Source organism: Echinops telfairi, unplaced genomic scaffold, assembly GCF_000313985.2.
Source record: "Echinops telfairi isolate 266 unplaced genomic scaffold, ASM31398v2 ScPeMD7_7473;HRSCAF=8511, whole genome shotgun sequence".
Taxonomy (NCBI): domain Eukaryota; kingdom Metazoa; phylum Chordata; class Mammalia; order Afrosoricida; family Tenrecidae; genus Echinops; species Echinops telfairi.
Window position 1 is genome coordinate 11,402,020 of NW_022111377.1, and position 13,899 is coordinate 11,415,918.

General features: G+C 41.1%; 1 protein-coding gene across 1 annotated transcript in view; it reads right to left on the minus strand.

The window, feature by feature from the left end:
- Window positions 1–10,680: 10,680 nt before the first annotated feature.
- The window catches only part of TRDMT1 (tRNA aspartic acid methyltransferase 1), a 27,026-nt gene continuing 23,807 nt past the window's right edge, over window positions 10,681–13,899 (minus strand). Inside the window, exon 11 of the mRNA XM_004716004.2 lies at window positions 10,681–11,081. Within this exon, the coding sequence (XP_004716061.1) occupies window positions 10,981–11,081 (101 nt within the window). The 3' untranslated portion in view covers window positions 10,681–10,980. The remainder of the gene's footprint in view (window positions 11,082–13,899) is intronic.

Sequence of the window (13,899 nt, forward strand, 5' to 3'; positions counted from 1 at the left end):
AAGCTACGTTCATTGTTAAAATGATTATCATCATTGTTGAGTAGAATAAAGAATTATGAGTTAATCATTACCATATGAATAATTCAGGTTTCACAGAGGTTTTCCTCAGAAAGTTTGAGATTTTCCTACTTCTTTCAGCTATTTTTGAAAGAGTCTGATAATCTCATTTAAACAGAGTGACTATGTAACAAGAAAATCCACCTCCACAGGGGGAGTGCAATAGAGTAAAAGACATGCGATAAGGAGTCTGTTCGTGCTAAGGGCATGTGTACATAACACTTGTACACATATACTCAAGCGAATGGCACGTGTTTCGGAAATCATATGCCTTGAGCCATCTGTCTTCAGGGATCAGCTTTAGGATATGGCCCATAGCAAATAACACCCAAAGTACTGGGATTACGAGTTCCCAAACCAGGGAACAAACAGCACCGTTTTCTCCATTTTCAACCAGTCCTGGAAGCAGAACGTCAGTCCTTTCCCTGGACTAATTGGACTGACTTCTCACAAAGGGTAGTGAAGTGGAGCTTTTGTTCGGTACCCTTCTGATATCCCTTCTCACGACAACCCAGAGGACACAATAGCTTGTCGAGCCGACGACTAAGTGTCCCTGAACAAAGCAATGGAGGGGAAGACTGAGGCACTGTTCATTCTGTAATGCAAGGAAAATGATCGGCTGCACCAGAACTTCTATTCCAGTGGCTGCAGAAATGTGCTCGGGGGAATAGGTGAATGCAAATCATTTTTAAGGAGGGAGAACAATGAATCTTGTCACAAATATTTGCTTGGCGACAGGTAGAAAGCAAAGGGAGGGGGTGGGGTCATCCTTGAGGAAGGGGAAAGGGACATGTTTGGGCGACTTGGCATTCCTTGGAATTTCATCTCTTGTATTTTAACCCGAGTGATGCAATCAGAAGCAGCACACAGAGGTGGCTGTCTCTCTCGGAGGGGAAATACAGGAGGTTTTGCTTCAGTGATGTGATAGATGACGGGAGGGGGTGTTTTAACAAGGCTGACTTCTTACAAAGGGCCATCATTCCCCGGGGATTCATTAATTGAAGTGTCACATCGATCCGTGGGAAGATTTAAGACGTAGTCATCAAGGGCAAGAAGGAGATGACCTCACCTCTCAGACCTTTTCTGCACCATTATTCTGAGCTCTATAAAAACCCAAGTCTCTGTATGTTTTCTTTAGAGTGGCCTGGACTAAGTTTACTGCAGACGTGCTGCTAAATCAAGCTTTGTCAACAATTCCTAGTCTATGTTTAGAAGAGATATAAACAATCCCTTGAGAGTTGAGCACAAGTCTGATGTTCAATACTTTTCCTATAGCATTTAATGTGCTTCTCTTGTATGAGTTGACTGATAGATTATTCAAACAATGAATTTGGCATTTGCTAGCGGATTAGTCAAACCATGGAATAAAATAGTGATCCGCAATATTATAATTCACAGAAAACTTATGTTCAAGTCAGGTTTTTTGTTTTGTTTATTAAACCAAAAAGAACCATTGCTATATTTTTGACAGAGTGACCTTATAGGAGAGAATAGAGCTGTCCCATAGGCTTTCCAAGGTTGTAAATCTTCATGGGACAGCTGTGTGTTCAAACCACTGACCTTTGGGTTAGCAGCCAAGTGCTTAGTCACTGCGCCACCAGGACTTCCTAATCATGTATTCAGTGCCCAGTATTTGTCAGCATCTTTGAGAAGTAAACACAATCCCTGGCCTTGAAGAAAAAAGCAAGACTTCCCAGGTGTCATCAGAATGCAGATAAGGTAGCATCTTAATGGTTTATAGTTTTGTTTTTCAGATTTTAGGGTATAAGTCTAGCCAGTCTCTAACCAAATGACTTTTCCGGGTTTGGGTCTAGTAAGAAAGTGGGGGAAGGCACTGATGTTTCACCTGTAAGTAATTGTGAATCGAATTCCCTGGCGTGCCATCGTGCTGTGTATAACGTGACCCTCTGAGAAGCAGGAGGAGGATTGTGAGTGGAGTCTATCCTCTCGACCCAAGAATTCTACGAAACGAATTTCCTGGATCCACAGGACTCTGCTGCATGAGAGGAGCAGCAGTAGAACCGAGAGCCAATGCTTGGAAGAGAGGGACAGACTTCGCAACCAGGGAACCAGATGAGTGCTTGTGTGCTGGAGGCTGGCTTGCAGAGTGGGGTGCCTCTGGGCATTTAATTGGGGAAGCTGGTTTGCTGACCCACCGAAGTAGAGCTCAGTGCCTTTGGGATTAGGCTTCCTGGAGTGGGGTGTCTCTGGGCACATGTTTCCAGAGTTGGATTAGCTGATCCACAGAACTTGACCTGAACGCCTTTGGGCTGAGGCTTATAGCAGAGTGGTATGCCCTTTGGGCAATTGTTAGGTGACTAGTCAGAATGTCTGTCGTAAAGTGTCCTGAACACGCAACCCTGAGCATTTATCACTAGCATTACAATTTGTTAACGTCCTTAATAAAACCCTTTGAACATGAATTTTGTGACTTCTGCATTAGCCACGTGCAACAGTTATTAGAAATGAGAGGTAAAATAGTAGACATTGACAGTACATCATTTAGTCTAATCTATTTTCAGATGAATAAATTTAGATAATAAACAATGTATCTCCCTCCCTTTTTCATGTCCCACAATCCTAATTGTATGTTACTACCTGGTTCCCTAATCATAATTTAAAAGAATTATAAAGCAAGTCTTAGGATTACAATTGGTGTCCAGTTCATGCCAACACTTGGCTACCCATGTGTGTCAGAATAGCACTGTGCCCCACAGGGTTTTCAACAGTTGGTTTCAGAAGTGGATCTCCAGGCTTCTCTTCCCAGGCACTTCTAGATGGACTTGAACTTCCATCATTCCAGTTAGCAGCCCAGAGCATTAACCATTTGTAGTATTCGTGGACTGTGCATAAACAACTCCTATACCATATATTCCATCCTTTTGATGTGTGCAAGTGAATGACTTTAGTATATTCAGTTTTACAACCATCATCATGATCTGATGTCAGAAATTTTTAATTACACCCAAAATAAGTCCTATGCTTCTCAATTTCCCCCTTCCACCTGGTAACCAGTAATTGACCCATGGGTTTGCCTATTCTGGCCATTTGATATAAATGAAATCATTCAACGTGTGGCCTTCTCCGTGTCTTCTGGCTTCTTCCCCTTAGCACAGGAGGCTTATTATCATGTTGTAGCATGTATCAATACTTCATTCATTTTATGGCTAAATAATATTCCATTGTGGAGATATATCATTTGTTTTTTACCCATCAACCAATTGGTAGTAATAGTCAAGGCTGAGAAGTCAGCTCAGAAAATACGTTTTCTGGAATGATCACAGGGATGTCTGCAGGATCTTATTAAGGAAAAACTTTAAGAACACGGAAATCTGCTCTGGTGAGGAAAGGCCAGTAATGTGCTCCCAAGGACTTTTCCCCCATCACAGCAATGCAACTCTCATTCTGTTTTGGGTCCCAAGGACTGAACAATGGAAAATTCATGGGGAATCTTCAGCCCATTTACTTTAAAGCCCCGTTTTTGCCTCTTTACGTTTTTTGGTTCCCCTAAATCCTTAGAACATTGACCAGGAACTCTATTGGAGTCCCCTGAGGATGCCAAAACTGTAGTGTTGGTGTGGTATAAATCTTGCAGAATTTGCGGGCGTGGGGGTCGGGGATCAGAGATGCAGACAACCGCTTCACACTTAGAAGTGCATAGACTTAGAAGGATGATACGTTGAGAAATGATAGCTTCACATTTTAATATTAGAAAATGTATTCTTGTGACTTTTGTAACAATGTTGTATCTTATTCTTGCGTGTGAATGTTTATACAATTGATATACATTTTACTGAACCTAAAGCTATGATGTAACTCAGCATGATTTTTTTTTTAGTTTATCCAGTTTAAGATTACTCGGCTTCCTGACTCTGCACACTTGTCTTGTGTCACATTTGGCAAGTATTCAGTCATTGTTTCTTGGAATATTCTTTCAGTTCTGTTCTTTTTCCTCCTCAACTTCTGGAATGCCAGTTCTGTCAATGTTGGGGCCTTCATTATTTTCCACCAGGTCCTTGAGGCTCTGTTCATTGCTCTTGAGTCCGTTTTCCCTCCTGCTCAGATGACGGAGCACCGCTAGTACAGCAGTTAACGTGCTGGGCTGTTACCCCAAAGGTGAGTGGTTCAAACCTATCAGCTGCTCTTCGGGGAATGATACAGCAGCCTGGTTTTGGAAAGACGGGGAGCCCTGGGAGCTCTGTGGGAGCTGTTCTAGTCTGCGCTCTAGAGTTGTTGAGCCTGAATCTAATCAGTGGCAGTGCTCAGATGGCAAAATTTTATTGACTTACCCTCTAATTCATGGATTCTAGGTCATCAATTCCACTAATTAGTCCAGCTAGTGGATTTTTATTTGGGATATTTTATATCCTTGTCATTTCTTTTTCTTTAAAAAAAAAAATCAAGATATAATTCACATGCCATACTAGTTCCTTACACACACACACAATTTTCCCTTCTTTGTGGAGCTTTTTAACTTTTAGTTCAAGATAATTTGCAATTCCTTGAAGAAGTGTTTTTTATGAAACTGCATGAAAATCCTTGTCAGACAATTCCGATGTATTCATTTCGTATGTGGATTGCCTGGCCCTCGGTATGATGGTTGGTCTTAGACTGTTTCCCGGACATTCTGTCTATTGCAGTAGGGTGTGTCCTGGTCCTATCTTAATATCAGCCGGCAGCCACTGTGAGCTTGTTTGGCACACAGATTCCGGCCGGCTTTTGTGGCTGTGGTTTCAATATCTGTTTAATTTCCAGAGGCTTCCAAGTGTTATTTTGGTCTCCTTTGTTTACCTGGGGCCAATGGGGCTGAGCCTGATCCCTGCTAGTTCTAGCTGAGAAGAAAGGTTTCTGTCACATTGTTGTGGAAGGGTCCTCACGGCTAGTGCTTCCAACTGCCCAGGGTCCCTGGGTGGGAAAGGGACATCTCAGTCCCTAGAAGAGAGAGGCTGATGGTGGGGTCCCCTTGCTGGCACCCCTGGATGCCTAGTGTCTCATATCAGGTGAGAGCAGTCGTAGGCTTGAGAAGGAAACGAAGCATTTCCCTGGACACTTGTCACACAGGGCTCCCAAAGGGTGCTAGCTAGTGGTATCTGCAGGACTTTAGTTCCATTTAGGGTGGGAATGAACCTTCCTTAGCCTCCTTTTGTTCCTTGGGTGGCGGTGTGGAAATGCCGGGCCTGGGTCATGTGCTTGTCTTGTGTAGGGGCTACTAATATGTTCTCAGCTACCTGGTTCCTCCAGTCTTGGGAGCCCGAACCTCTTCCCACCATGTAGGGATCTCCTACAAGTAACTGCCTCTTATATTTTTTCCTGGGTTTGTGGTTATACTTAACAAGGGTAAGAGCACAGGCATCTATGCCTCCCGGGCAGATCAAAAGCCAGAGTATTTGCTCTACTTCTATCTACACAATTTCTCCCAAAGCCAAAGGTTTCTATCCCGGCCAAGAACCATTGTTAAAATCATGTGCACCAGACTTGCCAAATGCAGGTGTTCTTCTGACTATGGAAGAACGTGAGTATTAAACATGTAATTATCAAGAGAATGGCCTCAGAACACTGCTCAGACTCCAGGAGCGGCAGTCTCCGCGCAGCTTCTGTATCAGCCAAGTGCAGTCGCCGTATTTACCCATCCACTCAACAACAATTTATGGAGTGCTGCATCTTTGCCTGGTCCTGATTTAGATATGGAGAACACAGCAAACCAACCAACCAACCAACAAACAAAAAACCCCTCAAACCTACATTGAGTCGACTCTGACTCATTCAACCCTAGAGAAGGTTTCCGAGACTGAAAATCTTTACTGGCACAGATAGCCTCGTTTTCCTCTTTCAGGGTAGCTGAAAGAGTTTGAACTGCTGACCTTCCAGTTAGCAACCCAGCAGTGAGGGAAAAAATTTAAAAACAAACAAACAAAAAAACACAAACCTCTACCATTTTGGAAATTTATAGTCTCTAAAGCATAAATATTTTGGAGATTATTTTTCATTTACAATAAATTTAAATCATAGCTACTATATAGCTTATTATATATTCATTCTTATAATTTGCTCTCATAGAGCAAAGTCAATGCTTTTGGCCACACTCAGTTTCACATTCCATTCAGTCATTTTTCAATATGTGAAACTTAACTGTGTTTAACAAATTAGTCCAGTGAACAAAATAGCAGTTCCCAGTAAAATTGCCATTTATGCGAGAGTAAATTCAGAAGGCTGAAGTCTCCATGGTGTTTTACCACGCACACAGATCTGCTTTTATTTTATGTAAGGTTTCAAATGTCCAAGTGATACTTTTAAAATCTGTCTTCCTAAAAGCAAGTTATAACTCAGCGAGGGTCGCACTATCAACAGAAACTGGTAACGGAACCCTGACTTACAGCGCCCTTGGGTGAGGGTTTGAACTTGGGTGACTGGCTGGGATAAGAGCAGCACCTCAAAGAGAAATGCCAAAGTGCTAAGTGGAAGTGGTTGTAGAAAGCAGGGTGACTTGCTTGTTTGCTGCATGCACTGAACTTGAAGTGAGAGCAAGCTGACCCAGCACCGACGACCCGGTTGTGAAGGCTTTAAAACAGGGCTCAGGCAAAATGAGATATGGAATCAGCTGGGAGTCAACTGCAAAAGAGTGAAAGGTGTAGGAAAGAGTAAGGTCTTTTTTTTTTTTTGCGGGGTTTGGATGCTCGGAGAGTAAGAGATCTCAGGAACAGAGCTGAGCTCCAAATCTCCTCTGTTAAACAATCTCTGTGATCTCATCTAATTGTAGAGTCTACTTGGCTAAATAGAAGTGCTCACTATTCATACTCTTCAATTTCAGTCACCCCTGATAGGGAGGCATGATGACGCAAACACAATAAAATAGGGAGTGCTTGAAATAAACAATTAATGAAACCAAATGCTGTCGGGAAAGAGCTATGAAAACATCCTAGGACTGTACGGCAGGCGGCCCTGGTGGAGCAGGGGCTCTGCGGGGCAGTTCACAGCACCAGTGACACCCTGTGTGAGCCAGGAGTCGGCTGCTCCCCCAGGGAGTCTGGAAACCCAAAGGAGCAGCTCTGCTCTGGCCTAGAGGGTCGCCGTGAGTCTGAGTGGCTCAGTGGCAGTGCGTTTTTTGAGGACGATAAAGAAGTTAGTTCTATGGGAAAACTAATTTGCTATCTTTGTAGAGCAAAAAATAAGACTTTTAGAAGCCTCAGAAATTACATGTCGGGTAGCTGAAGGAGTCCCATAAAAGACTCAGACTACATGTTAAGTATAAAACAAACCTATCTGAGAACTTGGGAATGAGCAACTAAAATTTCTTGGCACATGCTCATATTTCTTGAACAATAAAGTTTCAAAGGAATAAACTCACAAATTAAGACCCACAAGATGATGGGTTCTGGGTTGTTGCTGTGGAATATTTAAAGATCATGAGCATATAAACTATTCCTAGAACTCCCAGGGAGACAGAAGCGATGTAAAACTGATGTTTAGAACAATTGAAGCTTTAACATTTTTTGTAGCAAAGAGAAGGAAGGAAAAGAAGGGACACGGTAGAGAAGCTGACTGGTGTAAACTGAAGTTGAAGAACATGCGCAGGATTCTTAGCGCCTCTTAAGAAAACACACAAGCGGAAACTCCCATATCAGTCGATGCACTAAAGACAACAGAGGCTGGATTGGAGATGGATGTGGAAAGATGCTTACGGAGAAGTTGCAAGGAAGAGGTTACTTCACAAGTAGAAGAAGGGTTAAAGATCATGTCTTTGCAAAATTATATAATCTGAGTTCAACCACAGGCTATGAAAAAAACCGCTGAGATCATCTGACTCTCACTCAATGTCAAAGTCTAAAGCTATTAGGAAGTGAATGTTATTGCCTGTGGCCTAATAGTTCCAAGCTAAAGACCAAACTACAAAATGTTACCTTCTGTTACAACATAACCAAATCAGGAAAACACATTTTAACCACTTTGTCTATCTGATCTCAGCAGTTATTTTCAATAAAGCTGCATAAATTTTAAAATCATTGAATATTTGAAAATATATTTAAGGACACATGATGATTTTTTTAACCTTAATTCATAATAGAAAATATATATTATGTAGCAAGCTAGAACTAAGCAAACACACTTTCCAGACCAGATGGCATGCGTATCCATTGCCAATAACATAAGTGGACATTCAAATTTATACTTTCTAAATGAATTATGTATGTATACATGCCAATTAAACAGCACTCTGGTATATATTTCATTATGGTGAGTTCTATGTTTGCTATTATCTGCTGTCCATTATGAATTAAGGTAAGAAAAAGCACCATATGCCCCTAAATATTTTCAAATACTCAGTAACTTTAAATTTTCATGAAGTTTCGTTGTCTTCTAGTTTGTTAGAGGATGTTTCCAGCGCTTCCGAGTGTTTACAGTTGGTGCACTATCTAACTCAGCACTTAGTGACCACTGCTCACGGGGCAGAAGACACTGTACTTAACACCTTAGCTATCATCACAGCATCAGGGTAAAATCCAAAATATTTTTTTTCTTTGTCTCTACTTTTAATTTCTTTGTCAGAGTGGCCTCATACAACGTTTTGTGATTGACTAATTTCACTCAGCACAATGTTCTCTGTGTCTTTCAATATTTTGAAGGGATAAAGTATCCATGTATTTTTTTAAATCATTTTATTAGGGGCACATACAACTCTTATCACAATCCATACATACACCAATTGTATAAAGCACATTTGTATACCCATTGCCCTCATCATTCTCAAAACATTTGCTCTCCACATAAACCCCTGGCATCAGCTCCTCATTTCCCCCTCCCTCATGAACCCTTGATAATTTATAAATTATTTTGTCATATCTTACACTGTCCGACGTCTCCCTTCACCCACTTTTCTGTTGTCTATTCCCCAGGGAGGAGGTTATATATAGATCCTTGTAATCGGTTCCCCCTCTCGACCTCACCCTCCTTCCACCCTCCCAGCAAAATCCTAAATATTTTAACTGATTTAGAATCGTGCAGCAGTGAAGAGGACCCGTGAGTGGGCCCACGTGATCGGATTGTTGTATGGGACACTCTGCAAGGCTTGTGATAAGTCTGCCTGTAAGGACAGACACAAAATGTAGACTGTGGTAGCTGACATGCCCAGAGCTCCCTGATGCTCACATATGTGTTGATGACTTCTTCTATAAAAAGTGGTAGGAAGAAGTAAAATATGAATTAAAAGGTTGCGATACAATTTCTAGTCTTCTTTATTCGTATTTTTCTAATCTCTGTCACTTGGTTTTATCATTGAAATCAAAACCACAGGATGTACAAGGCAATGTTTGGTCTGTTGAGAAAGCCTATTTTGAAGAAGAATACAGAAAAGCAGAGAAAGGGAAAGGTCAGTTATAAAAGTTCATTTGCAGGATAGAGCCATATGGAGCAGTCCCCGGGCAGCCATTTCCTCCCGGAGACCTTAGGCTCACGCTGCGTTTCCTGAGATGGTGCTGGCAAAGCCCATTGACAGCAAACAGAGAAAGAAAACAAAAGCAAACCCTGGTCGCTGCAGACTAAGGGCAGTGTCTACATGTGACACGACACTAGTAGTTTGCTCCTCAGACGGACAGAAGATAATCAGACAGCCTGCACCTGTTTCTGAGGAGCCCTGGGGGAGAGTGGTTGCGCGCGCGCGCGAGGCTGCTAACAGTGGCACCGGCAGCTGCTGAAACCACCAGCTGGTCCTCAGGAAAGAGGAGCCTTTCTATCCCGTAAAGACTCGCAGAACTCACAAGGCAGTCTTACCCTGTCCCATAAGGTCCTCACAAACTAAAGTAGACTCGGTGGCACTGAGGCTGCTTTTTGGCTTTTGGCGTTAAAGCTTTTCTGAGACTTCCTCTTGTAGGTCACTAAGAATTTAGGATTGTTATTATTTTGCTTTGTTTTACACATTCTTCAGACTGTTGTGTAAGCTGAACACTTTAAAATATAAATGCATCTATTTAGATAAAACACAGTACAAAAGTTTAAGTTCAGTAAAACATTCGATATTTATAAACATCTAGAATTGGAATCATCACCTTAGAATTATAAGTAATCATTTGGTGCTTCCTTCCCCCCACTATCATGACCTCAATTCTACCTTACAAATCGCATTAGACCAGAGCATGCACACTGCTACAGATAAGAGCCCGTAACACAGAGAGTCCAGGATAGCTAAACCCCCTCAAGGTCAACAACGAGAGTAGAGATACCAAGAGGATTTGGGGAGGGTGTGGGGAGATAGGAGAAATTGATCACAAGGATCAATCTAGAACCCCCTCCCAGGGGGATGAATAAGGAAAAGTGGGTGAGGGGTGATGGAGGACGAGTTAAGATATGGGAAAAATCATCTATAACTTATCAAGGGTTCTTGAGGGAGGGCAGGCAGGGGAGGGTGGGGTAAGAAATGGGGAGCTGATATCAGGGGCTCAAGTGGGAAGAGAATGCTTTGAAAATGATGATGGCAGCATATGTGCAAATGTGCTTGACACATTGGAGGAATTTATGGATTGTGATAAGAGATGTAAAAGCCCCCAATAAAAGTATTTTTTAAAAAGAAAAAGAAAAAAAGCTTCTTTAATTAGCATTCATGAAAAAAAAAAGAATCTCAGGCTCATGATATTATGGCTATTAATATTTTATAAAAAAACAAAACAAAACACTCTTGTAGACATTCAAATTCGAATGTTTCAAATTTGCCCAAGGCACGTGAGAGTATTTTATATATATTCAATCAATAATTTCATATAAAATATAATACCCATTAAGGATAACAATAATTTTCATAAGATAACATACAGTAAATATAAATTTAGGAACCAAATCAATGGCATTTTTTTTTTTTTGGAGGGGGGAAGAGGCAGAAAATAATTCTAGAATTATTATCTGGATACCAGGGAACATGGTGGCCACTTTTCCGAATTATTCGTACAGGATTTTGATGAGTTTAGCTACTATGTGCACATTGAGACTATTTCCAAGGAGGCGATAACGCTGTTTCACTGTTACATTCTCTGGAAATCCTGCAACAAAAAGATGGTAATTTATAATACAATCATTTATAATACTAATTTCCAGATATAGACGTATACATCCTTTAATTAGAGCATGCATAAACATTTACAGAAATAAGTCCTTCAGGTATACAAGAACTTCAGTTAACTACTGAGAATTTTGCAGCCCAAACTACCATAGAATTTTACATTGCCTATATAATGTGATTTTATTATCTGACATTACACAATTATCATCGCATGCTCAGCACACACACATATATACAAAGAACAACCAGAGCTCAGAGAAATCCACTTCTCAGTGCACTTGAGGAGAAAGAGTGGTTACCTTTATTCACAATTCTTTTTTTAATAACACTTTTTAAACAGTGGTGACTATATTAAAGCTGTATTTAAAATAAACATGGTTATCTCTTGCTGTTCTAGGAAATATAGGCAAGCACACTGCTCACTGCTACTGAAAAAATGGTCTCGTCCAAAGTAGCAAGAAGGTCAAATGTCTCCATAAACAACATTCTGTTTATTCCAGGGATAATCTTTCATGAGATTAAGATTACATGAGAAGAGAAATGCTTTAAAACAAAAGGACAGATTTGTAAAAACCACAGGTCCATGTTAAAATAGAAATTCGGAAAAATTACATGGTTTAAGCTAACAGGCGATTCTTTTAAAAAAGTAGGTGCATCAAAAATAATGAAAATTCTCTTCCTCAAATACAAAGAAAAGGAATTAAAAAGGTCCAGAGAGGAGTTTTCACCCGGGAGGTTAGGGTTCCTCTATTCCAAAGCCTGGCATCTCACACCTGAATGCCATCTGTCACAAGGGGACCAGAACAAGTGGTACAAGGGACGGAGGTCAATTCCTCATTACCAGTGGACAGACAACTCAAACAACGCTCCCTGTGGATCCAGAGTCAATGATATCAAAAGCACACATTACGGACAGTTCACCTTGAGGTAAGTTGACTATAGCACATTTCAAAAGAAATTGAAGTTAGCAATGGCTTACTTTTATTTACTATATATATCTTCAGAAAACTGAGTAACTTCTTCCCACTTAAAATTCAAAATCAACGAGAAAAATATTTACAATATAGATTACCAAGGCAAATAAATGTCTATCATTTAAAATTTTTTAAAGCTCAGAATAAAATCTTTGACTATGTGTCAAGCATTTGGCATAGACTGCTCTATTTTTACTATCAAAACAACTCTATGAAGTAGGTGCTAACATGGTCCCATCTTACAGATAAGTAAATCGAGGCAGAAACAAGTTAAACTAGAACTAGTTTTCCAACTGAGGCATCCTGGCTCTCGGGTTTAGCAAGTTGCAGTGTAATCAAAGTGGCTTGACAAAACAAGCACCCCAATAAAAAACTGACAAATACATTAATTAAATGTGTTTATGAGACAGTCAGTCTCTGTTCTCACTTTATAAAGTATTATGTAAAGTACCTCTGATTGCTTATTCCCTGAAAAACATAAACAGGCGGGGAATTACAGCGCTTTAGCTCAGAGTTCTGCTCTTTATTTATGGGATGTTCTCATTCCCTTTGGGAGAGACAAGGGAAGTCTGTGTTTTTCTTAATAACACTCGTCGGTCGGGATGTCTGGGACAGGAAAAAGGAGGCCCAGAGAACAAAATAAACTGGTTGCTGTGACAACTGCAGGAGCATCAACTATCAGGAGGGTGGCCATGTGTACCACCAACGGACACAAACGTCCCCATTGTACGAAAGGTTACATTCCCAAACCTCTTCTTTAGGTCATTTACCAATCATTTGAAATATCTGTTTAACCCATTGCATACTTCAAGAATGTAACTAAAATCAAACTGCTATCGAGTCGATTCCGACTCTCAGCTACCCCACAGGATGGGATAGACCTGTCTCTGTGGGTTTCTGGGAAGGTCACTTTTTTTTTTAGTTGGGATTTGATCCATACAACATATCATTCCCAATTTCAAACACGCCAAGTAGAATTGTGCAATTGCGACCACAGGTTCCAATCATCCTTTTTCTATATGGCCTCCTTGACATCGTCTCCCTTTTACCCCCCAGCCCAAGACTGTACTCCCCTCCCCCAAGCCCCTCATTCAGCTTGCTGTCCCTATAGGTTCATCAATCCTGGGTTTCATATTCCAGAAAACATATAGCACAGCTTCAAGACGGTGGCCTCCATTGACATAATACCTGAGATACACTAGACTCTGAAGGAACAACAACCAATCAAAACAATACAAACCAAAAATACAGAAAAATTTGGAAACCAGATCAGGGCCAGCCTGCATCATCGGGCAGATCTATTGACATAATTATAACTGTTGAGGTCGGATTGATGTCTTTGATCTCTACAGGAATAGAAAGGTGCAGCTGGTGGTTTGGGACTGCCGACCTTGTGATTATCAGCGCAGAGTGTAACCATACCCCCCAGGGATCCCTACTTCCAGAACAGTACTGTGTTAATATTACAGCCGCACTGGACATAGTAAGTTGTGCTTCTCTGTGCAGGGAAATCCATTCAACTCAATCCATTCAAACTTTCATATTAATCCCTCCTACATATGTTAAGAAGATCTATCCTTCATCCTTTCTAGGAACCAGGCACTGGGAGCAGCCCCATGCCCAGTGCGGATGCACTGGTGGGGCTTTGCCAGCTGAGCGCACGGGCACATTGCAGTGAACGCAGTGGGGCTGCAAATGGAGGTAAGGTTGATCTGCTCACTCCACTGCTTCACATTCCATTTTTAAGATTTCTGGCTTCAGATCTTTTTGTCAATTCAAGATTTGTGTTCCTGATTTGACCTCTCCTTTCATTGCCTTGAGAAC